This window comes from Grampus griseus (assembly GCF_964374135.1).
Source record: "Grampus griseus genome assembly, chromosome: X".
Classification (NCBI taxonomy): Eukaryota; Metazoa; Chordata; class Mammalia; order Artiodactyla; family Delphinidae; genus Grampus; species Grampus griseus.
In genome coordinates, this window is record NC_138999.1 from 20,731,163 (window position 1) to 20,757,824 (window position 26,662).

General features: G+C 40.9%; 1 protein-coding gene across 2 annotated transcripts in view; it reads right to left on the minus strand.

Moving 5' to 3' along the window:
- Window positions 1–1,726: 1,726 nt before the first annotated feature.
- PCYT1B (phosphate cytidylyltransferase 1B, choline) overlaps window positions 1,727–26,662 on the minus strand; it is a gene marked incomplete at both ends in the record, with an annotated part of 160,957 nt that continues 136,021 nt past the window's right edge. For both annotated transcript variants that reach the window (XM_082681041.1, XM_082681040.1), the window contains one exon: window positions 1,727–1,939. In XM_082681041.1, the coding sequence (XP_082537167.1) occupies window positions 1,727–1,939 (213 nt within the window). The remainder of the gene's footprint in view (window positions 1,940–26,662) is intronic.

A 26,662-nucleotide genomic window follows, 5' to 3' on the forward strand; every position in this document is an offset into this window, starting at 1 on the left:
CCAGCCAGCTTAGCCGCACGGTTTTGCTTCCCAACAAACACCACTTATCTCCAGGTGGGTAGGGAGGTAGTTCAACCCCAACACGAGGGGGAAAGACATGCCACCTTCCTTCACTGGTTGCCCCACTTGTCACCCAGAAGGCTGTTTCCCAGGGTCTCTGAAAGGGAGAGTTTCTGTCACGAGATGCCGGGCTCTGTCCGCAAGTTGCTGTGTCGGGCCTCTGGCTTTACTGGGACAGCCGGGCAATGCCCCTTCTACCCAATGCCTCTTCTACATCTTGCCTCTACCTGCTCATTTCCACCTGTGCTTAGGGGACAGTAACTTCAGACAACTCAGCAGGCATACTTAGCGTCTTCATCCCATTTGAAACCTAGGGCCGGGGAGGTGGGTAATTACAGGACTACCTGGAACATCCAGAGGCTGAGGTCCGGCTGAGGTTTCCACCTCGCTCGGCGAAACTATTCAGAGCCTTCCTCTACCCAGGAAGATGATGGGAGGCTGTGAGCACAACATGCTGATTTCGTGGCTGGGACATTTCTACGGGAATGCAGGATGAGCTGACGAAGTGCCCAAGTCACAAGGGAACCAGGTAGTTCTTAAGACCAAGGGTTTCAGCAGGGTATTAGGGTGAGAGCAGTAGAGGGGGATAATGTAAAATGCCACCACCACAGATTCATATTGCACATGGTACACGCCCTGGATGGCGTATTGGGAGCATACACAGAACAGATACGTGCAGGTAGCACCCCCTATTGGTATACTATGTGGTTTGGTACATCAAACCGTTACTTGAGGTCTATGAAACTGTTAACTGGTCAGAAATGGGAAAAGCCATTCCATAATAGCATCCTTGAAGGAGAAGCTTCAGGAAACATCTACCATCTGCTAAACTTGGAGCCAAAGCAAAGCGGCTCCTTCATATACATATACACACACATATACATATATATATATGTATGTATATATATGATGTTCTGTTTTGTTGCATTTCCCACAGATTAAGGTAGCTTCTGGAAAACAAGTCAAACCAATGATGAAAGAGTACAACCAGGAGACATTACGCCTTAGGTGGCGTTCTCCTTGACAAAACTGTCCTTGGAATAAGAAGTTGAGGTTCACGCTAGGTGACCTTTGATATACGTAGCCTAAAGCAAGGCTTGGTCTAGACGCCGCGTTCCTGGAACTGGAAAGAATTGATGTGTTGCAACATCAGGTCTCGTGGCTAAACTGAGAAGGTTGGCATTTGTCTGTAGCTTGACTATTTCAGAAGCACTGTGCCACCTCTACTGGAAACAACTTTATTCTGGTAGAGCTCGGGTGGTAGGAGGCAACGTGCAGGGCCCTTAGGAGCTGGAAGTAGATTGAGGGAGCAGACGCTTCCACAGGTGGTATGCTTGGTGGGGGCCAGTGTAAGGACCAAAGCAGAAGGCACGCCACTCAGTGCAAGTCTCCCAGGGGTGCTCTTCATCTTTCCTTAGCAAGGTTAAAGTAGTGGTTCTAGATGATGCTAAGAAGGTTTGTATAGGTTGTCTGGCGGGAAACCTCCATGCAGAGTCCAAGTCTTAGGCTGAGTGGAGACTGACGGAGAGCTGGTCTCAAGGCCTTCCCTTAGCAGAGCTCAGGGTCTCCTGGCCGAGCTGCAGCTCCCACGCCACTCAGGCATCCCCCGTGCCCCCGCCCTCCCCCCAGCCTGGGTGGCGTGGCTCTTGTTTTCTCCCAGCAGCCTTTACTTCTCATCTTCATCCCCCTCACTCATGCTGCTGATGGAGGCTGAGGCGGCTTTGGGTGAGGAGGGGGGTGAGGTTTTGTTCGGGAGCCACGAGAAGGTGGGCGACGGGGAGCGTGAAGGGGACCGGCTCCTGGTGGGGCTGCTCACAGGGCTCTGCTTCGGGGACAAGGCCTGCAGCATCCGGCTACTCCTCTCCTGGAACATCTGCTTCTAGAGAGAGAAGGGAGAGAAGGCGTCTGTTAAAGGAGCCTTCTGAGGCGGTAGGGAAACAAACAAGGCAGGAAGGACAGCTGCTGCTCTAAGAACCTGCACGCACAAACGCAGGCTCGCATGACAGCCCGTGTTCCCCAGACTATCTCTGGGGAGGGGCTGAGTGAGATTCTGGGGCAGGAAGATGCTGCCACATCAGATTATCCTCCCGGCTGGTTCTTGGGGCTCATCCCTTCTTACCACCTTTTCCTCCATCTCCAAATCGAACTGCTATCTGATGTGCCAGGCAAATGGCAATGTCCTCGGTACTTCGAAGTGCAGCAGGAAATAAAACAAAAATCCCTATCCTCATGGAAATGCGGGAGGAATCACACAATAAACAAAATATGAGGTGTGTCAGATGGAACTATGGTCTGAGAGAAAACTACAACGAGAGAGGTTAGCAGATTGGGGTGTGGGCCGGGGAGACAGGTGGGCTGCAAAGGTCAGTAGGGCGCTCAGGGAAGGCCTCACTGAGAAGATGCTGTCTGAGCAGAGACCTGAAAGAGGTGAGGAGGGGACTACATGAATGGCAATCGGGGGGAAGCACGTTCCAGACAGAACTCCGAGAAGGGAGCATGCAGTGCACGTCCCAGGACAAGCAAGGAGACCCTGTGGGCTGGAGTGGAGTTACCTGGGTGAGGAGGGGCATGGGGGGAAGAAAAGGATAAAGTTGGTGGTCATATCGAAGCCGGGGCTTCAGTGACATGCGGGAAGATGGGGTGGAGATGGGTGGTAAGCCCGTGGGGCTGGATGAGGACTGGCTTTCCAAACAGAAGGTGCTAAGTAGACAGGGCTAAGCATAACTGCTTGGCCTGACTGGACCCCAAGTGCCTATATGGTGACAGTAGTTGAGGCTGGAGCACCAGGAGGAGGATGGATTTCTCCTGAGGAGCCCCTGGAAGATTTTAATCAAGAGAAGGGTATGGTAAGATTGGTGATGTAGAAATACCTTTGGGTATGAGCATAAAAGCAAAAAAAGAAACCATTAGAAAAAAAGATTGATGTTTGGCTGTATAGAAAATTTAAAACTTCTGTACCTAAAAAAAAAAACAAACCACTATGAAATAAGGTACAAGGCAAATGAAAAAAAGGGGGAGGGCTTCCCTAGTGGCGCAGTGGTTGAGAGTCCGCCTGCCGATGCAGGGGACACGGGTTCGTGCCCCGGTCCGGGAAGATCCCACATGCTGCGGAGCAGGCTGGGCCCGTGAGCCATGGCCGCTGAGCCTGCGCGTCCGGAGCCTGCGCGTCCGGAGCCTGTGCTCCACAACGGGAGAGGCCACAACAGTGAGAGGCCCGCGTACTGCCAAAAAAAAAAAAGGGGGGGGGGAATTTTTGCAACATTTAAATACAAATAAAGCGTTTTAGTATATAAACAGAGCTTAGAAACCAAAAAGAATATAATGACCATTTGGCACATACAGGTAACTCACAAAAGACTTATAAATGAACTCTAAAAAATGTTTGGCATCACTAGTAAACTTACGCAAAGTGATGGGAGATACCTCTTTTAATATATCAGATTGCTAAAGATATTTTTCATCTTCCCAACCTTTTAAAAGTTTTTCCAGTTTTGAGATAGAATTGACATACAATTCAATTGTATGAACAACTGAACTTCTCTTTCTGGTTCTTAAACTGTATACGTTTAAGGTGTACAGCATAATGATTTCACTTAAATCGTGAAATAATTACTACAATAAGGTTAGTTAACATCCATCATCTCATATGGATACAAATATTTTTTCCTTGTGATGAACATTCTTAGGATGTACTCTCAAAACCTGTATATATACCATACAGCAATGTTAACTACGGTGATCATGTTGTACATTACATGCCTAGTACTTACTTATAACTGGAAATTTGTACCTTTTGATCCCCTTCATGCAATTTCCCCTCCCCATACTCCCTACCTCTGGTAAACACAATCTGTCAGTGAAATCATACAGTATTTGTCTTTCTCTGACTTATTTCACTTGGCAAAATGCCCTCAAGGTCCATCCGTGTTATCACAAATGGTGGGATTTCCTCCTTTTATATGGATGAGTAATAATCCATTGTGTGTGTGTGTGTGTGTATAAACCACAACTTTGTCCATTCATCCATCGACAGACACTTAGGTTGTTTCCATGTCTTCACTATTACCAATAATGCTGCCATGAACACAGGGGTGCAGTTATCTCTTCAACACAGTGTTTTCATTTCCTTCAGATATAATAGTTGACCCTTGAACAATGGGGTTATGGATGCTGACCCTCTGCTGTCGAAAAATCGGTGTAAAACATTGGAGTTGGCCCTCGGCGTTCACAGTTCTATGTCTGTGGATTCAACCAACTGTAGATCATGTAGTACCTTAGTATTTAATACTGAAAACAATCCAAGTATAAGTGGACCCGTGCAGTTCAAACCTGTTCAAGGGTCAACTGTATTCCCACAAGTGGAAATTCTGGATCATATTTTGAATTTTTTGAGGAACCTTCATAATGTTTCCATATCGGTTGTACCAGTTGACAATCCCACCAACAGTGCACAAGCATTCCCTTTTCTCTACATACTTGCCAGCATTTGTTCTCTTGTCTTTTTATTGCTCACACTCTAACAGGTGTGAGATAATATCTCATTGTGGTTTCGATCTGCATTTCCCTGTTGATTTAGTGATGTGGAACATCTTTTCATGTACTTGTTAACCATTGGTATATCTTCTTTGGAAAAATGTCTTTTCAGGTCCTTTGCCCATTTTTAAATTGGATTACTTGGTTTTTTGCTACTCAACTCTATGAGATCTTTATATATTTTGGATGTTAATTCCTTATCAGATACATGGTTTGTAAATATTTTTTCCCTTTCTGTAGGCTGTCTTTTAATTTTGTAGGTGGTTTCTTTTGCCATGCAAAATTTTTCAGTTTGATGTAGTCTCATTTATTTTGTTGCTTGTGCCTTAGGTGTCATATCCAAAAAATCATTGCCAAGACCCATGTCAAGGAGTTTTGCTCTGATGTTTTCTACTGGGAATTTTATGGATTGTGATCTCACATTGAAATCCTTAATCTAGTTCAAGTCAATTTTCGTGGGTGGTGTAAGATAGGGGTCTACTTTCATTCTTTTACATGTAAATGTCCAATTTTCTAGCACCATTTATTGAAGATACTGTCTTTTCTCTAGTGAGTATTTTTGGCTCCCTTGCATGGGTTTACTCCTGGGATCTCAATTCTGTTTTGTTGGTCTATGTGTCTGTTATTATGCCACTGTCATACTGTTTTGATTACTACAGCTTTATAGTATAGTTTGAAAGCAAGAAGTGTGATGCCTCCCACTTTGTTCTTCTTTCTCAAGATTGTTTTGGCTGTCCACACAGGGTCTTTTGTGCTTCCATATAAATTTTAGGACTTTTTTTCTATTTCTGAAAAAAATGCCATTAGAAACTTGATGGGAATTGCATCGAATCTATAGATGGCTTTGGATAGTATGGACATTTTAACAATTCTCTCAATCCATGAGCATGGGATATCTTTCCAGTTATTGGTGTCTTCTTGGATTTCTTTCTTCAGTGTCTTGTAGCTTTCAGTGCAGAGATCTTTCACCTCCTTGGTTAAATTAAGTATACTATTCTTTTTTTTTTTTTGTGGTGCGTGGGCCTCTCACTGTTGTGGCCTCTCCCGCTGTGGAGCACAGGCTCCGGACACGCAGGCTCAGCGGCCATGGCTCACGGGCCCAACCGCTCTGTGGCATGTGGGATCTTCCCAGACCGGGGCACGAACCCACATCCCCTGCATCGGCAGGCGGACTCTCAACCACTGCACCACCAGGGAAGCCCCAGTATTCTATTCTTTTTGATGCTACTGTAAATGGGATAATTTAAGTCTCTTTTCCATATAATTCATTATCAGTGTACAGAAATGCTACTGATTTTTGTATGTTAATTTTGTATCCTGCAACTTTACTGAATTGATTAGATCTAGCAGTTTACTGATGGAATCTCTAGAATTTTCTATGTATAAAATAATGTCATATGCAAATAGAGACTATTTTACTTCTTCCTTTCCAATCCTAATGCCTTTTATATCTTTTTCTTGCCTGACTGCTCTGGCTAGGACTTTGAGTACTATGTTGAATAGGAGTGGTGAGAGTGGGCAGCCTTGCCTTGTTCCTGATTTTAGAGGACAAGTTTTTAACCTTTCACAATTGAGTATGATGTTAGCTGTGGGACTGTCATATATGGCCTTTATTATGTTGTGGTATATTCCTTCTATACCTAGTTTGTAGTTTTTAACAACTGTCATAAATAGTTGTTAAATTTTGTCAAATGCTTTTTCAGCATCTATAGGGATGATCATATGATTTTTTTCCTTTCATTCTATTAATTGATGCATCACATTGATGGATTTGTGTCTGAACTATCCTTGCATCTCAGGGATAAATCCCACTTGGTCATGGCGAAAGATCTTTTTAACGTGCTGCTGAATGCAGTTTGCTAGTATTTTACTGAGAATTTTTGCATCTATATTCATAAGGGATATTGGCCTATGGTTTTCTTTTCTGAGAGTGTCCTTTTCTGGCTTTGGTATGAGGGTAATGCTGATCTTGTAAAATGAGTTTGGGAGTTTCCCACCTTCTCAGTATTTTGGGAAGAGTTTGAGAAGGATTGGCATTAATTCTTCTTCAAATGCTTACTAAAATTCACCAGTGAAGCCATCTGGTCCTGGGCTTTTCTTCATTGGGAGATTTTTGATTAATGATTCAATCTCCTTAATACTAATTGGTCTGTCCAGATTTTCTCTTTCTTCCTGATTCAGTCTTGTTAGGTTGTATGTTTCTAAAAATGTGTCCATTTATTCTAGTTTGTCCAGTTTGTTGGTGTATAAATTGTTCATAGTAGCCTCTTATAATCCTTTGTATTTCTGTGGTATCAGTGGTAATGTCTCCCTTTTCATTTATAATTTTGTTGATTTGAGTCTTCTCTCTTTGTTTCTTGGTGAGTCTAGCTAAAGGTCTGACAACCTTGTTTATCTTTTCCAAGGACTAACTCTTAGTTTTGTTAAAGTGTTGTTAACCTTTTCTATTGTCTTCCTATTCTCTATCTCATTTGTTTCTGCTCTAATCTTTATTTCCTTCCTTCTGCTAACTTTGGGCTCAGTTTGTTCTGCTCTTTCTGGTTCCTTAAGGTATAGAGTTACGTTATTTGAGACTTTTCTTATTTCTTAATGTAGGCATTTATTGCTATGAACTTCCCTCTTTGAATTGCTTTTGGTGCATGCCGTAAGTTTTGGTATGTAGTATTTCCATTTTTCATTTGTCTCAAGATAAATTATTTCCCCTTTCATTTCTTCTTTGATGGGTCAGGAGAATATTATTTAATTTCCATGTATTTGTGAATTTTCTAGTTTTCTTCCTGTTACTGATTTCTAGTTTCATACCATTGTGGTCAGAGAAGATACTTGGTATGATTTCACTATTCTTAAATTTGCTTAGACTTGTTTTGTGGCCTAACATATGGTCTATTCTAAAAAATGTTCCATATGCACTTAAGAGTGTATATTTGGCTGTTATTGGATAGAATATCCTGTATATGTCTCTTAGGTTCAGTTGATCTATAGCGTTGTTCATATCCACTGTTTCCTTATTGATTCCCTGTGTGGATGATCTATCCATTGTTGAGAGTGGGGTATTAAAGTCCCCAACTATTATTGTATTGCTGTTTTCTCAGTTTAGGTCTGCTTTATATATTTGGATGCTCCAACGTTGGATGCATAAATATCTACAATTATTATATCTTCTTGATGGATTGACTGCTTTAACATTATATGTTGACATTCTTTGTCTCTTTGTACTATTTTTACTATAAAGTCTATTTTGTCTCATGTAAGTACACCTACCCCTGACTTCTTAAAATATACCATTTGCTTGGATTATCTTTTTCCACCCCTTTCTTTTTTTTCTGTTTGTTTTTTTAAATTTTATTTATTTTTTAATTTTTAAATTTAATTTTTTTATACAGCAGGTTCTTATTAGTTATCTATTTTATACATATTAGTGTATACATGTCAATCCCAATCTCCCAGTTCATCCCACCACCACCACCACCCCTGCCACTTTCCCCCCTTGGTGTCCCTACATTTGTTCTCTACATCTGTGTCTCTATTTCTGCCCTGCAAACCGGTTCATCTGTATCATTTTTCTAGGTTCCACATATATGCGTTAATATATGATATTTGTTTTTCTCTTTCTGACTACTTCACTCTGTATGACAGTCTCCAGATCCATCCACGTCTCTACAAATGACCCAATTTCTTTCCTTTTTATAGCTGAGTAATATTCCATGGTATATATGTACCACATCTTCTTTATCCATTACGTCTGTCGATGGGCATTTAGATTGCTTCCATGACATGGCTATTGTAAATTGCGCTGCAATGAACATTGGGGTGCATGTGTCTTTTTGAATTATGGTTTTCTCTGGGTATATGCCCAGTAGTGGGATTGCTGGGTCATATGTAATTCTATTTTAAGTTTTTTAAGGAACGTCCATACTGTTGTCCATATTGGCTAAATCAATTTACATTCCCATCAACAGTGCAAGAGGGTTCCCTTTTCTCCACACCCTCTCCAGCATTTGTTGCTTGTAGATTTTCTGATGATGCCCATTCTAACTGGTGTGAGGTGATATCTCATTGTAGTTTTGATTTCCGTTTCTCTAATTAGTGATGTTGAGCAGCTTTTCATGTGCTTCTTAGCCATCTGTATGTCTTCTTTGGAGAAATGTCTATTTAGGTCTTCTGCCCATTTTTGGATTGGGTTGTTTGTTTTTTTAATATTGAGCTCCACTCCTTTATTTTCAGTCTGTGTGTGTCTTTAAGGTTAAAGTGAACCTCTTGTGGGCAACATATTGTCAGATCTTGTTTTTTTTTTTTAACCATTTAGCCATTCTGTATCTTTTGATTGCAGAATCTAGTCCATTTATGTTAAAAGTAATTATTGATAGGGAAGGACTTATTATTGCCATTGTGTTAATTGTTTTCTGGTTGTTTTGTAGTTCCTCTGTTCCTTGTTTCATATTTTGCTGTGTTTTTTGTGTGTGTTTTGATGTCTTTTGGTATCAGTATGCTTTGACAACTTTATCATGTTCTTTTGTGTAAATACTACAGGTTTTTGCCTTATCATTACCATGAGGCTTACATAGACTATGTTAAAATAATAACACACTATTTTAAACTTATAATGACTTAAGTTCAATAGACTTCCTAAACTTTACTTTTGCTTGTCCTCTCCCTCACATTTTAGGTTATTGTTGCTGGACAGTTGATATATTATTAAATATTGTGTAACCAATATCAAATTATTGTAGTCATGGTTATTTTTACTATGTTTTCTAACTTTTTAAAGTATTATTTATTTATTTATTTATTTATTTATGGCTTCATTGGGTCTTCATTGCTGTGTGCAGGCTTTCTCTAGTTGTGGCGACTGGGGTCTACTCTTTGTTGTGGCGTGCAGGCTTCTCATTGCAGTGGCTTCTCGTTGCAGAGCACGGGCTCTAGGCATGAGGGCTTCAGTAGCTGTGGCACACGGCCTCAGTAGTTGTGGCTCACAGTCTCTAGAGTACAGGCTCTATAGTTTGGTGCACAGGCATGTGGGATCTTCCCAGACCAGGGATCAAACCCGTGTCCCCTGCATTGGCAGGCGGATTCTCAACCACTGCACCAGCAGGGAAGTCCTGTTTTCTAACCTTTAGTGTACAGTTATGTGAATTATGTACCACTGTTACATTATAGAATCTAACTTTGACTATATAATTACCATTACCAGTGAGTTTTATGCTACCTTCTTATGTTTTATGATGTTATTTAGTGTCCTTTTACTCAAAGAACTCCCTTTAGCCTTTCTTGTAAGGCAGATCTAGTGGTGAGAAACTCCCTCAGGTTTTGTTTCTTCAGGAATACCTTTATCTCTCCTTCATTTCTGAAGGATAGCTTTGCCAGGCATAGAATTCTTGGTTGATGGTTTTTTTCAAAAATTTGAATATACCATTCCATTCTCTCCTGACATCAGACGTTTCTGTTGAGAAATCTACCAAAAGTCTTATGAGGGTTCCAGTGTTTGTAATTTCTCTTTTCTCTTGCTGCTTTCAAAATTCTTTGTCTTTGACTTTTGACAATTTAATTATAATCTCAGTGTAGCCCTACTCAGGTTTAACCTATTTGGTGTCCTTTGTGCCTTATGGATCTGGATGTCCCTTTCTCTCCCAAGTTGTGGGAAGTTTTCAGCCATTATTGATTGAAATAATACACTTTGTCTCTTTATCTTCTCCTTCTGGAATTCCCATAATGCACATACTGTTTCTTTTGATTGTGTCCTGTAATTCCCATAGGTTTTATTCACTCTTCATTTTTTTTTCTTTTTCCTCCTGACTGGATAGTTTCTTGACTTCTAGGTTTCTTGTGCCTAGTAGAGTCTGCTTTTGAAGCTCATTGTTGAGTTCTTCAGTCATCGTATTTTTCAGCTCTAGGGTTTCTGTTTGGGTTTTTTTTTTTTTGATGGTTCCTATTTCTTTGAGTTTCTCATTTTGTTCATGTATGGTTTTCCTAATTGTGTTGTCTGTGTGTGCTTGTAGTTCACTAAACTTCTTTGGGAGGATTATTCTGAATTCTTTGCCTGAAAGTTCAGAGATGTCCATTTATTTAGGGTCAGTACTTGGAGCTTTATTAGTTTCCTTTGCTGTCATATTAACCATATTTTTCATGATCCTTGATTTCTTACATTGGTATATGCACATTTGAGTAAGTGGTCTTCTCTTCCAGACTTTACATGTGTACTTTGGCAGAGACAGTCAGCTCAGTTTGCGTTTCTGGATATGTTTGCTGGTAACATCCTTGGCAGGAATGGTTTGCTATCAGGGTTTATTTTGGGGTGAGGCCACTGCCCAAGTTCTGAGGTGACGGGGCAGGGAGGGCTTGCTGCTGCCTGAGAACAGTTGGATAGGACTGCTGATTTGGTTCCCTGCACAAGTGAGGCTGTAGCTTGGGCTCCACAGCTTCCTGGGTTTTCTGGTCAGGATAACTAGATGGTCGTGACTAGGTACTATACTCAGCAGTAGGTGAGGCCATGAATTACCCTCTCTTCCCTGGTAGGGCAGCAGAATAGGCTCCAGGGCCTGTACGGCTTGTTGTTTGGGGATCTGAGTCAGGCAAGAGTGTGTACTGAATTCCCTGGCCAGACAGGGCCACCAGTTTTGCTCTCTGTTCAAGTGCCACTGTACACAGGGTTGTTGGATGAGCTAGGCAGCTTCCCGTGTGCTCTAGTTAGATTCTGTGGTCGGGTGGGCTACAAGGTGTATTCAGCAACGATTGGGGCTGTGAATTAGATTCCCTTCCTGGGCACGGTGGGAGAACTAATTCCAAGGCCAGAAAGGCTCTTTGTGGGTGGTCTTGATTCAAGCTGACCTGCACCCTAAGTTCCGTAGCTGAACACAGCCACTGGCTTTGCTCTGCCGTCTGTCAGCTCTGCCTGCCAGACTCTGTGCTCAAGTATTGCTGGGCTATGCAGCTTCCCAGGTGTTCTCGCAAGGCTTTCTGGTTGGGTGGGGCTGGGACCTTCATTCAGCAGTCAGTGGGGGTTAAAACTCAGCTCCGCTGCATGCGTGGGGACAGACCGGGCTCCAGGGCCAAAAATCTTTGTTTGAGGACCCAAATCAGACAGACTTGGACTCCACTGAGTTCCCAGGTCAGATGGTGCCAATGATTCGACTCTGCAGATGGACAAAGTGGCTGGCTGGGGCTACTACTTGGGCGCTGCACATAGGAACTTGGTCCGCCAAGATCAGAGTGCTGGTTGTGGCATGATGAGATCCTCAGTGGTCAAGTCCTTCAGATTCCTCTGCAGTCACCATGGGGTAAGACCAGAGATGGTCTCGCAAGAAAGAACCCACAGTGCCGGGAGAGCTGGATGTCCATCTGGGCCTCTTTCGCCACTGGAGGAACCAGAGGCTCGGGGGAGATTTCTCCACGGTGCCATGCTGGCCTGGGGGAGGGGCAGTACGGTGAGCACGTAGCGGCTCCTCTTACCCTTCTAATGCCACCTGTCTTGGTCTCTGTGGTGCAGGGCGTGCTTCAGCCACACCCAAGTGTTCTAGGATTCCCTCAGTGGTGTCTTCTCTGTGAATAGTTCTTCTTGTGAGGGAGAACAAAGTCAGGAATGACCTATGTTGCCATCTTGATGTCACTCCGCCAAGATTATTTTTTTTTAATTGGTAATGGCCAGTGTTGGTGAGGGCTCAGGAAAAAGACTACACTCCTTTTACTGCTGGTGGAAGGGTAAGATAGTAGTGCCGTTCGGAGGGGTAATTGGGCAAATAGGCACAAAAACTTTTTTCCTGAGGAGATGGTCAGAGATGTAAATTTGTGTACATGGACATTCATTGCAGTGTCAACAGACAAAACGTCAAACTCCCTAAACAGGTTAGAGAGATCTTGCACAACTCTGAGATTATACACTAAGCAGCTGATGAAAATCAAGTCCTTAAAGAATATTCAGTAATGTGAGAAAATGTTCATGAGCTATTGCAAAGTAAAAATGATTTTAGAATAGGAAAATATATACATGTAGCAAGGAAATATATACATGTAGATGGAAGAAAGATGGGGGCAATACCCGCCAAATATTAGCAGTGACTACTCTGGGTGATGAGGCTAGAGGTGATTTTTAGTTTCTTTTATTATTTTCTTTACTTTCTAATAGTTCTACAATGAACACACTATTTTTACCATCAAAAAAAAGATACGCTAGGAAGAAAGAAAGATAACTGAGGCAAGGAGATTAGGCCAAAGGGCATTGCAATAATGTCACAGGTAAGAAAATGTTAAGGCCTCAGGCACAACATCAATTCCCCTGCAGTCATTTTCCCTTTTTAAGTTGTAGCCCATTACTTTTTAGGAGCTCAAATCTCCTCTAGCAGATACAAGAGAGATGACTTGCTGATCACTGAGATCCTTTCCAGATTTAAAACTCCATAATTCTATGAATACACCGATTATTCATCTTCCATTAAAGGCATTGATAATTCTGCCAGAAGACATCCAAACCCCTCAAAATCAAACAGAAACAAATGCTGTAGTACAACAGCATTAATTTAGATTAAGCCCATTTATGAGACAAAATCAAATGCCGAAAGGATAGGGTGGCCTATTATTAATGGCAACGTGAAAAAAAAAATCCTTGAACTTCTAACAGGCATTTCTATTTTTAAATTTTTTAAATTTATTTTTGGCTGCGTTGGTCTTCGTTGCTGTGTGCAGGCTTTCTCTAGTTGCGGCGAGCAGGGGCTGCTCTTCGTTGCGGTGCGCGGGCTTCTCATGTTGTGGAGCATGGGCTCTAGGCGTGTGGGCTTCAGTAGTTGTGGCACATGGGCTCAGTAGTTGTGGCTCGCGGGCTCTAGAAAGCAGGCTCAGTAGTTGTGGCGCATGGGCTTAGTTGCTCCTCGGCATGTGGGATCTTCCCGGACCAGGGCTCGAACTCGTGTCCCTGGCATAGGCAGGCGGATTCTCAACCACTGTACCACCAGGGAAGCCCCTAGCAGGCATTTTGAAATATGTGTTTTTATTACTGTAATCTTTAAGTATATTTTTAGTGGCAGCCACTAGCCCTCCTGCTGTTAATGGATTGTCAGCATTTCCATTAGAAGCCCACTTTCTAAGGAATCTCCAACTTGTCTCCTAGTTGGAGACTAGACAAGACTCAAGCTCATAACTGAATATTCTGCCTAAGGGGATGAAATTATTTGAACCCTTAATGATAAACAGTGGTGTCACCCTTTATAAAATGCAGTATCCAGGCAAAACAACTATGGGTCTTGATTTGCAAGCTCTCTGATCTGTTTCTGGTACATTTTGAAGGGTGGTTCCCCTGTGAAGGAGCTGAATTGAATCAGGTCAGGAGACAGTTTGTAATGAGCTTCCTGGAAAGAAAAGCACTTTAGAAATATAACAAATAATGAAGACCGTGGCATGGCATTTTCAAAGAGAAAAGACTGAATTTAAATTCAGTCTTTTGCTGTATTAAGAGGTTTCCATTTATAAAGTTTTCTCCCAAGAAAAGAACCCCATTTATAGTCCTGTCCACATGAAAATAAATTTCTATTTCCCCTCCTACAATGTTTTCCCTTTTAAAAAAAAGTTCTTAATATCTAGTAAGGCAGTAAATGTCTTGACACATGCATTTAAAGGTTTCAGTGTTTCAGATATACTCTGGCACCACCAAAAAGGAAATAAAAAATATCCTAGTTACAGATGGTTTGGACCTCCTGATATTCAAGATGGAACTCATGGAGAGTTTCAGTTCTGTGCAAATCAATAAGCAACAACTCACCCTGAAACAGTGCCCGACACGTGCCCTGGGTACCCAGCACTGTTATAAAGGGCTTTAAAGTATGAGAAAATTTAATCCTCCCAACAACCCTAGGAAGTGGCTGAGAGGTAAATGAACTTGCTCAAGGCTACCCAGCTAGGAAGTGAGCCCCTGCTCATGACCAGCTCTCCATAACTTTCATAGTAGGAAGCTTTTCATGTTTACTCATGTTTTATTGAATATTTGTTGGAAGACAAAGTTTTCAAACTGTCCAAAAGACAAGTGGGAAATCTAGTTCAGATCCACGAACTGCATTTTATATTTCTTTTCTCAAAATTAAGTCTTAAAACTTAGCAATGCCATGAAAATGGCTATTATAAGGAACAAACAGAAAACAACAAGTGCTGGAGAAATTAGAACTTTCGTGCGTTGCCAAGGGAATGTAAACTGGTGCAGCCACTATGGAAAACAGTATGGCAGTTCCTCAAAAAAATTAAAAAGAGCATTATCATATGGTTTAACAACTCTACTTCTGGGTATATACCCAAAAAGACTTGAAAGCAGAGACTTAAATAGATACTTGTATAGTAATGTTCATAGCCAAAAAGTGGAAACACTCTAAATGTCTATTGGTGGATGAATGGATAAACAAAATGAGGTATGCATAAATAACTGTATATGTGTATATGTATGTATATGTACACGTGTATGCATATACATATGATGGGTTTTTTTTTTTTGCTAGCATGGCTAAAGTATTTCTAAGATGGTGTTGAAAAGAAACATTTTGTCTCTTATAAAATATTATGGAGGGTTTTCCTGGCATGGAGAATCTGAAAGCTCACAAAAGATTCATTGCTTCAACAAACATTTACCAACAGCACACTATGTATGGTTTGAGGATTAATCTAAACCCTGAGGATAGAGCAGTAAACAATAGAGGAAAAAAGTCTATGTTCATGTATATATTTTTTGAGGTATAATTGACATATAATGTTATATTAGTTTCAGGTGTACAACATATATATGTAACATATAATATGTACACATATATGTGTGTGTATATATATATGTAAATGATCACAATAAGTCTTGTTAATCTGTTACCATACATGGTTGCAAATTTCTGTGATGAGAACTTTTAAGATCTACTTTCAAATAGGCAAGAGTATTATTAACTATTACCATGCTGCACATTACATCTCCAGGACTTCTTTTTTAAGAATATAGAAAAAAATCAGTGTATTTCTATATATTAGCAATAAACAATCTAAAAATTTTTTTAAATCCAGTTAAAATAACAAAAAGAAAAAAATAAGAGTAAATTTAATCAATGAATATAAGACTTGTATACTGCAAATCATTGTTGAAAGAAACTAAAGACCTAAGTAAATGGAGAGACATCCTGTGTTCATGGATTGGAAGATTTAATATTAAGATGACAACACTTAGAAATAAACCCATATATCAAAAGTAAATTGATTTTCAACAAGGATGTCAAGAGTATCCTTATCAACAAATGGTGATAGACAATGGATATCCATATCCAAAAGAATAAATTTGAACCTTAGTTCATACCACATATAAAAATTAACTCAAAATGGATCTTAGGGCTTCCCTGGTGGCGCAGTGGTTGAGAGTCTGCCTGCCGATGCAGGGGACACGGGTTCGTGCCCCGGTCCGGGAGGATCCCACATGCCGCGGAGCGGCTGGGCCCGTGAGCCATGGCCGCTGAGCCTGCGCATCCGGAGCCTGTGCTCTGCAACGGGAGAGGCCACAATGGTGAGAGGCCCGCGTACCGTAAAAAAAAAAAAAAAAAAGGGATCTTAGAGGAAACACTGGTGTAAATCTGTAAGATGTTAGATTAGGCAATAGTTTCTTTTTTTTCTTAACATTTTTATTCGAGTATAATAAAATTGCTTTATCTCACACTGGTCAGAATGGCCATCATCAAAAAATCTAGAAACAATAAATGCTGGAGAGGGTATGGAGAAAAGGGAACACGCTTGCACTGCTGGTGGGAATGTAAATTGATACAGCTACTATGGAGAACAGTATGGAGGTTCCTTAAAAAACTACAGATAGAACTACCATACGACCCAGCAATCCCACTACTGGGCATATACCCTGAGAAAACCATAATTCAAAAAGAGTCATGTACCAAAATGTTCATTGCAGCTCTATTTACGATAGCCAGGACATGGAAGCAACCTAAGTGTCCATCAACAGATGAATGGGTAAAGAAGATGTGGCACATACATACAATGGAATATTACTCATCTATGAAAAGAAACAAAATTGAGTTATTTGTAGTGAGGTGGATGGACCTAGAGTCTGTCATACAGAGTGAAGTAAGTCAAAAAGAGAAAAATACCGTATGCTAACACATATATATGGAATTTAAGAAAGAAAAAAAAAGGTCATGAAGAACCTAGGGGTAAGACGGGAATAAAGACACAGACCTACTAGAGAATGGACTTGAGGATGTGGGGAGGGGGAAGGGTAGGCAGTGACGAAGTGAGAGAGTGGCATGGACATATATACACTATCAAACGTAGAATAGGTAGCTAGTGGGAAGCAGCCTCATAGTACAGGGAGATCAGCTCGGTGCTCTGTTACCACCTGGAGGGGTGGGATGGGGACGGTGGGAGGGAGGGAGGGAGATGCAAAAGGGAAGAGAAATGGGAACAGGTGTATATGTATAACTGATTCACTTTGTTATAAAGCAGAAACTAACACACCATTGTAAAGCAATTATACTCCAATAAAGATGTTTAAAAAAATAAAAAATAAAAATAAAATTGCTTTACATTGTTGTGTTAGTTTCTGCTGTATAACAAAGTGAACCAGCTATTCGTATACATATATCCCCATATCCCCTCCCTCTTGCGTCTCCCTCCCACCCTCCCTAACCCACCCCTCTAGGTGGTCACAAAGCACCGAGCTGATCTCCCTGTGCTATGAGGCTGCTTCCCACTAGCTATCTACTTTACATTTGGTAGTGTATATATGTCAGTGCCACTCTCTAACTTCTTCTTAGCTTACCCTTTCCCCTCCCAGTGTCCTCAAGTCCATTCTCTATGTCTGTGTCTTTATTCTTGTCCTGCCCCTAGGTTCTTCAGAACCTTTTTTTTTTTAATTCCATATATATATGTGTTAGCATACGGTATTTGTTTTTCTCTTTCTGACTTACTTCACTCTGTATGACAGTCTCTAGGTCCATCCACCTCACTACAAATAACTCAATTACGTTTCTTTTTATGGCTGAGTAATATTCCATTGTATATATGTGCCACATCTTCTTTATCCATTCATCCGATGATGGACACTTAGGTTGTTTCCATCTCCGGGCTATTGTAAATAGAGCTGCAATGAACATTTTGGTACATGACTCTTTCTGAATTATGGTTTTCTCAGGGTATATGCCCAGTAATGGGAGTGCTGGGTCATATGGTAGTTCTATTTTTAGTTTGTTTTTTTTTTTTTTGCGGTACACGGGCCTCTCACTGTTGTGGCCTCTCCCGTTGCGGAGCACAGGCTCTGGACACGCAGGCTCAGCGGCCATGGCTCACGGGTCTAGCCGCTCCGTGGCACGTGGGATCTTCCCAGACTGGGAGAGGAACATGTGTCCCCTGCATTGGCAGGTAGACTCTCAACCACTGCGCCACCAGGGAAGCCCTATTTTTAGTTTTTTAAGGAACCTCCATACTGTTCTCCACAGTGGCTGTATCAGTTTACATTCCCACCAACAGTGCAAGAGGGTTCCCTTTTCTCCACACCCTCTCCAGCATTTATTGTTTGTAAATTTTTTGATGATGGCCATTCTGACCGGTGTGAGGTAGTTTTGAGTTGCATTTCTCTAATGATTAGTGATGTTGAGCATCCTTTCATGTGTTTGTTGGCAATCTGTATATCTTCTTTGGAGAAATGTCTATTTAGGTCTTCTGCCCATTTTTGGATTGGGTTGTTTGTGTTTTTGATTGAGCTGCATGAACTGTTTATATATTTTGGAGATTAATCCTTTGTCCATTTCTTCATTTGCAAATATTTTCTCTCATTCTGAGGGTTGTCTTTTTGTCTTGTTTATGATTTCATTTGCTGTGTAAAAGCTTTTAAGTTTCATTAGGTCCCATTTGTTTGTTTTTATTTCCATTTCCCTAGGAGGTGGGTCAAAAAGGATCTTACTGTGATGTATGTCATAGAGTGTTCTGCCTGTGTTTTCCTGTAAGAGTTTGATAGTGTCTGGCCTTACATTTAGGTCTTTAATCCATTTTGAGTTTATTTTTGTGTATGGTGTTAGGGAGTGTTCTAATTTCATTCTTTTACATGTAGCTGTCCAGTTTTCCCAGCACCACTTATTGAAGAGGCTGTCTTGGCTCCACTGTATATTCTTGCCTCCTTTATCAAAGATAAAGTGACCATACGTGTGTAGGTTTATCTCTGGGCTTTCTATCATGTTCCATTGATCTATATTTCTGTTTATGTGCCAGTACCATACTGTCTTGATTACTGTAGCTTTGTAGTATAGTCTGAAGTCAGGGAGCCTGATTCCTCCAGCTACATTTTTCTTTCTCAGGATTGCTTTGGTTATTTGTGTATCCATATAAATTGTGAAATTTTTTGTTCCAATTCTGTGAAAAATGCCACTGGTAGTTTGACGGGGATTGCACTGAATCTGTAGATTGCTTTGGGTAGTATAGTCATTTTCACAATGTTGATACTTCCAATCCAAGAACATGGTATATCTCTCTATTTATATCATCTTTAATTTCTTCCATCAGTGTCTTATAGTTTTCTGCATACAGGTCTTTTGTCTCCGTAGGTAGGTTTATTCTTAGGTATTTTATTCTTTTTGTTGCAGTGGTAAATGGGAGTGTTTCCTTAATTTCTCTTTCAGATTTTTCATCATTAGTGTATGGGAATGCAAGAGATGTCTGTGCATTAATTTTGTATCCTGCAGCTTTACCAAATTCATTGGTTAGCTCTAGTAGTTTTCTGGTAGCATTTTTAGGATTCTCCATCTAGAGTATCATGTCATGTGCGAACAGTGACAGTTTTACTTCTTTTCCAATTTGGATTCCTTTTCTTTCTTTCTCGTCTCTGATTGCTGGGGCTAAAACTTCCAAAACTATGTTGAATAATAGTGGTGAGAGTGGGCAACCTTGTCTTGTTCCCAATCTTAGTGGAAATGCTTTCAGTTTTTCACCATTGAGCATGATGTTGGCTATGGGTTTGTCATATATGGCCTTTATTATGTTGAGGTAAGTTCCCTCTATGGCTACTTTCTAGAGAGTTTTTATCATAAATGGGTGTTGAATTTTTTTTTTTAGATGTTGGGGGTAGGAGTTTATTAATTTATTTTTCCTGTGCTGGGTCTTCGTTTCTGTGCGAGGGCTTTCTCTAGTTGTGGCAAGCAGGGGCCACTCTTCATCGCAGTGCACGGGCCTCTCACTATCACGGCCTCTCTTGTTGCGGAGCACAGGCTCCAGACACGCAGGCTCAGTAGTTGTGGCTCACGGGCCTAATTGCTCCACAGCATGTGGGATCCTCCCAGACCAGGGCTCGAACCCGTGTCCCCTGCATTAGCAGGCAGATTCTCAACCACTGCGCCACCAGGGAAGCCCTGTTGAATTTTCTTGAAAGCTTTTTCTGTGTCTATTGAGATTATAATATGGTTTTTATCCTTCAGTTTGTTAATATGGTGTATCACATTGATTGATTTGACCATATTGAAGAACCCTTGCATTCCTGGGATAAACCCCACCTGATCATGGTGTATGATCCTTTTAATGTGCTGCTGGATTCTGTTTGCTAGGTTTTTTTTTTTGCGGTACGCGGGCCTCTCACTGTTGTGGCCTCTCCCGTTGCAGAGCACAGGCTCTGGACGCGCAGGCACAGCAGCCATGGCTCACGGGCCTAGCCGCTCCGCGGCATGTGGGATCTTCCCGGACCGGGGCACGAACCCGTGTCCCCTGCATTGGCAGGCGGACTGTCAACACCTGCGCCACCAGGGAAGCCCTGTTTGCTAGAATTTTGTTGAGGACTTTCGCATCTATGTTCATCAGTGATATGGGCCTGTAGTTTTCTTTCTTTTGTGACATAATTGTCTGGTATCAGGGTGATGGTGGCCTCATAGAATGAGTTTGGGAGTGTTCCTCCCTCTGCTGTATTTTGGAAGAGTTTGAGAAGGATAGGTGTTAGCTCTTCTCTAAGTGTTTGCTAGAATTCGCCTGTGAAGCCATCTGGTCCTGGACTTTTGTTTGTTGGAAGATTTTTAATCACAGTTTCAATTTCAGTGCTTGTGATTGGTCTGTTTATATTTTCTGTGTCTTCCTGGTTTAGTCTCGGAAGGTTGTGCTTTTCTAAGAATTTGTCCAAATCTTCCAGGTTGTCCATTTTATTGGCATATAGTTGCTTGTAGTAATTTCTCATGATCCTTTGTATTTCTGCAGTGTCAGTTGTTACTTCTCCTTTTTCATTTCTAATTCTATTGAGTCTTCTCCCTTTTTTTCTTGTTGAGTGTGGCTAATGGTTTATCAATTTTGTTTATCTTCTCAAAGAACCAGCTTTTAGTTTTATTGATCTTTGCTATCGTCTCCTTCATTTCTTTTTCATTTATTTCTGATCTGATCTTTATGATTTATTTCCTCCTGCTAACTTTGGGGGTTTCTTGTTCTTCTTTCTCTAATTGCTTTAGGTGTGAGGTTAGGTTGTTTATTGGAGATTTTTCTTGTTTCTTGAGGTAGGATTTTATTGCTATAAACTTCCTTCTTAGAACTGCTTTTGCTGCATCCCATAGGTTTTGGGTCCTCGTGTTTTCATTGTCATTTGTTTCTAGGTAGTTTTTGACTTGCTCTTTGATTTATTCAGTGATCTCTTGGTTATTCAGTAGCATATTGTTTAGCCTCCAGGTGTTTGTATTATTTCAGTTTTTTTCCCCCTGTAATTGATATCTAGTCTCATTGCATTGTGGTCAGAAAAGATACTTGATACAATTTCCATTTTCTTAAATTTCCCAAAGCTTGATTTGTGTCCCAAGATATGATCCATCCTGGAGGATGTTCCATGAGCACTTGAGAAGAATGTGTATTCTGTTGTTTTTGGATGGAATGTCCTATAAATATCAGTTAAGTCCATCTTGTTTAATGTATCATTTAAAGCTTGTGTTTCCTTATTTATTTTCATTTTGGATGATCTGTCCATTGGTGAAAGTGGAGTGTGAAAGTCCCCTACTATTATTGCGTTACTGTTGATTTCCCCTTTTATGGCTGTTAGCATTTGCCTTATGTATTGAGGTGCTCCTCTGTTGGGTGCATAAATATGTACAATTGTTATATCTTCTTCTTGGATTGATTCCTTGCTCATTATGTAGTGTCCTTCTTTGTCTCTTATAATAGTCTTTATTTTAAAGTCTATTTTGTCTGATACGAGAATTGCTACTCCAGCTTTCTTTTGATTTCCATTTGCATGGAATATCTTTGTCCATCCCCTCACTTTCAGTCTGTATGTGTCCCTAGGTCTGAAGTGGGTCTCTTGTAGACAGCATATATACAGGTCATGTTTTTGTATCCATTCAGCCAGTCTATATCTTTGGTTGGAGCATTTAATCCATTTACATTCAAGGTAATTATCGATATGTATGTTCCTGTTACCATTTTCTTAATTGTTTTGGGTTTGTTATTGTAGGTCTTTTCCTTCCCTTGTGTCTCCTGCCTAGAGAAGTTCCTTTAGCATTTGTTGCAAAGGTGGTTTGGTGGTACTGAATTCTCTTAGCCTTTGCTTGTCTGTAAAGGTTTTAATTTCTCTGTCAAATCTGAGTGAGATCCTTGCTGGGCAGAGTAATCTTGGTCGTAGGTTTTTCCCTTTCATCCCTTTAAATATGTCCTGCCACTCCTTTTTGGCTTGCAGAGTTTCTGCTGAAAGATCAGCTGTTAACCTTATGGGGATTCCCTTGTGTGTTATTTGTTGTTTTTCCCTTGCTTTTAATATTTGTTCTTTGTATTTAATTTTTGACAGTTTGATTAATATGTGTCTTGGCGTGTTTCTCCTTGGATATTTCCTGTATGGGACTCTCTGTGCTTCCTGGACTTGATTGACTATTTCCTTTCCCATATTAGGGAAGTTTTCGACTATAATCCTTCAAATATTTTCTCAGTCCCTTTTCCTCCTCTTCTTCTGGGACCCCTATAATTCGAATGTTGGTGTGTTTAATGTTGTCCCAGAGGTCTCTGAGACTGCCCTCCATTCTTTTTTCTTTATTCTGCTCTTTGGTAGTTATTTCCACTATTTTATCTTCCAGGTCCGTTATCTGTTCTTCTGCCTCAGTTTTTCTGCTATGGATTCCTTCTAGAGAATTTTTAATTTCATTTATTGTGCTGTTCATCTCTGTTTATTTGCTCTTAGTTCTTCTAGGTCCTTGTTAATCTTTTCTTGTATTTTCTCCATTCTATTTCCAAGATTTTGGATCATCTTTACTATCATTACTCTGAATTCTTATTCAGGTAGACTGTGTATTTCCTTTTCATTTGTTAGGTCTGGTGGGTTTTTACCTTGCTCCTTCATCTGCTGTGTGTTTCTCTGTGTTCTCATTTTGCTTAACTTACTGTGTTTGGAGTCTCCTTTTTGCAGGTTGCAGGTTCATAGTTTCTGTTGTTTTTGGTGTCTGCCCCCAGTGGGTAAGGTTGGTTCAGTGGATTGTGTAGGCTTCCTGGTGGAGGGGATTGGTGCCTGTGTTCTGGTGGATGAAGCTGGATCTTGTCTTTCTGGTGTGCAGGACCGCGTCTGGTGGTGTGTTTTGGGGTGTCTGTGAACTTACTATGATTTTAGGCAGCCTCTCTGCTAATGGGTGGAGTTGTGTTCCTGTCTTGCTAGTAGTTTTGCATGGGGTGTCCAGCACTGGAACTTGCTGGTCGTTGAGTGGAGCTGGGTCTTAGCGTTGAGATGGAGATCTCTGGGACAACTCTCACTGATTGATATTACGTGGAGCCAGGAGGTCTCTGGTGGTCCAGTGTCCTGAACTCGGCTCTCCCACTTTCGAGGCTCAGGCCTGACACCCGGCCAGAGCACCAAGACCCTGTCAGCTACATGGCTCCGTAGAAAAGGGAGGAAAAAAAGAAAGAAAGTATAGTAAAATAAAATAAAATAAAAGTTATTAAAATTTAAAAATATTAAAATTAAAAAGTCATAAAAAAAAGAAAAGAGCAACCAAACCAATAAACAAATCCGTCAAAGATAACAAGTGCTAAAAACTAAACTAAGCTCAACATATAAATCAGAAACCCGTCAGTGACATACAGCAAGTCCCAAGCCTACAGTTGCTCTCAAAGTCCACTGCCTCAATTTTGGGATGATCTGTTGTCTCTTCAGGTGTTCCACAGATGCAGGGTACATCAAGTTGATTGTGGAGATTTAATCCGCTGCTCCTGAGGCTGCTGGGAGAAATTTCCCTTTCTCTTCTTTGTTTGCACAGCTCCCGGGGTTCGGCTTTGGATTTGGCCCCGCCTCTGCATGTCGGTCGCCCTCTGGCATCTGGTCTTTGCCCAGACAGGAGGGAGTTAAAGTAGCGGCTGATTAGGGGGCTCTGGCTCACTCAGGCTAGGGGGAGGGAGGGGTACGGAATGCGGGGTGAGCCTGTGGCGGCAGAGGCCGGCGTGACGTTGCAACAGCCTGAGGCGTGCTGTGTGTTCCCCAGGACTTATTTTATAACTGAAATTTTGTACTTTTGACCCCCTTCACCCATTTTGTACACCCCCTACCCTCTGCCTTTGGCAACCACCAATCTGTTCTCTGTATCTTTTATCTCATTTTGCTGGATCATAGGTTTTTTTGTTGAGTTGTATAAGTTTTATATATATATATATTTTTTTTAGATATTAACCCCTTATCAGATATGATTTGCAAATATTTTCTCCCATTTGGTAGGTTGCTTTTTCATTTTGTTTCCTTTGCTCTACAGAAGCTTTGTACTTTGGTGTAGTCCCATTTGTTTATTCTTGCTTTTGATGTCAAATCCAACAAATCATTGCACAGATCAATGTCAAGGAGCCTACCACCTATGTTTTCTTGTAGGAGTTTTATGGGTTCACGTCTTACACTAAATTCTTTAATCCATTTTGAGTTAGCTTTTTGTGTATAGTGTAAGAGTGGTCCAGTTTCGTTCTCTTTGCATGTTGGTGTCCAGTTTTCCTAGCAGCATTATTGCAGAGACTGTCTTTTCCCCATTGTATATTCTTGCCTCCTTTGTCATAAATTGACCATATATGCATAGGTTTATTTCTGGGCTCCCTATTCTGTTCCATTACTATATGTGTCTGGTTTTTTTGTTTTTTGGGGGTTTTTTTTTGCGGTACGCGGGCCTCTCACTGTTGTGGCCTCTTCCGTTGTGGAGCACAGGCTCCAGACGCGCAGGCTCAGCGGCCATGGCTCACGGGCCTAGCCGCTCCGCGGCATGTGGGATCTTCCCGGACCAGAGCACAAACCCGTGTCCCCCGCATCGGCAGGCAGACTCTCAACCACTGCGCCACCAGGGAAGCCCTATGTGTTTGTTTTTATGCCAATCCCACACTGTTTTGATTACTATCACTTTGTAATATAGTGTGACATTAGGGCACACGATGTCTCCAGCTTTGGTCTTTTTTCTCAAGATTGCTTTAGCTATTTGGGATCTTAGGTAGTTCCGTATGAATTTTAAGATTGTTTGTTGTATTTCTGTAAAAAACGCCATTGGAATTTTGATAGGGATTGCACTGAATCTGCAGATTGCTTTGGGTTGTATGGACATTTTAACCATGTTCTTCCAATCCATGAGCACAGAATGTCTTTCCATTTATTTGTGTCTTCAATTTCTTTCATCAACATCTTATAGTTTTCAGTGTACAGATCTTTCACCTGCTTGGTAAAATTTATTCCTATGTATTTTATTCTTTTTGATGCAATTGTAAATGGGATTGTTGTCTTAATTTCTTTCTGACAGTTCTGAATTTATTATTTCTCACAGTTTTTTTGTGGAGTCTTTAGGGTTTCTTATATATAATATGTCATCAGCAAATAGTGACAGTTTGTCCTTTCCCATTTGGATGCCCTTTTGTTTCTTTTTTTGCCTAATTGCTATGGCTAGGACGTCCAATACTATGTTAAATAGAAGTGGTGAGGGGGCATACTTGACTTGTTCCTGATATTAGAGGAAAAGATTTCAGCTTTTCATCGTTGAGTATAATGTTAACCGTGGCTTGTCATATATGGCTTTTATTATGTTGTTGAGGTACATTCCCCTCTATACCCTTTGTTGAGAGTTTTTAATCATACATGGATGTTGAATTTTGTCAAATGCTTTTTCTGTATCTGTTGAGTAAGCACATGGTTTTTATTCTTCATTTGGTTAAACTGGTATAACACATTGAATTGTGGATGTTGAACCATCCTTGCAGCTCTAGAATAAATCCCACATATCATGGTGTATGATCCCTTTAATGTATTGTTGAATGTGGTTTGCTAATATTTTGTTGAGGATTTTTGCATCTGTATTCATCAGAGATATTGCCCTGGTAGTGTTCCTTCCTTTTTTTTTCTCTTTCTGGGAGACTTTGAACATGATCAGTATTCTTTAAATGTTTGAGAGAATTCACCAGTAATGCCATCTGGTTGTGGACTTTTGTTGGGTGGGTTTTTGTTTTTTTTGTTTTCTTTAGCTTATAACAGAAATTTATTTCTCACAGTTGTGGAGGTTGAAAAGCCCAAGATCAAGTTGCCAGTAGGATCGAGTGAGGAGCCTCTTCCTGTTCATAGCCTTCTTGCGTCCCTACATGGTGGCAGGAGGCAAGGGAGCTCTCTGGGGTCTATTTTATATGGGTATTAATTTCATTTATGAGGGTTCTGCCCTCATGTCCTACTCACCTCCCAAAGGCCCCATCTGCTAATACCATCTCATTGGGCGTTAAGATCTCAACGTATGAAATTGGGGGGGAGGGGCACAAATGCTCAGACCATAGGAAGTAGTATGTGAAACTTTATATATTTATATATATATATAATTTTTTTAATTGAAGTATAGTTCATTTACAATGTTGTGTTAGTTTCAGGTGTACAGCACAGTGATTCAGATCTATATACATACATATACATTCTTTTTCAGATTCTTTTCCCTTATAGGTGATTATAAAATATTGTGTAGTTTCCTGTGCTATACAGTAGGTCCTTGTTGGTTATCTATTTTATATATAGTAGTGTGTATATATTAATCCCAAGGAGGTTTTTGGTTGACTGATTCAATCTCCTTACTAGTAATCTGTCTGTTTGGATTTTCCATTTCTTCACAATTCAGTCTCAGTAGGCTGTATGTTTCTAGGA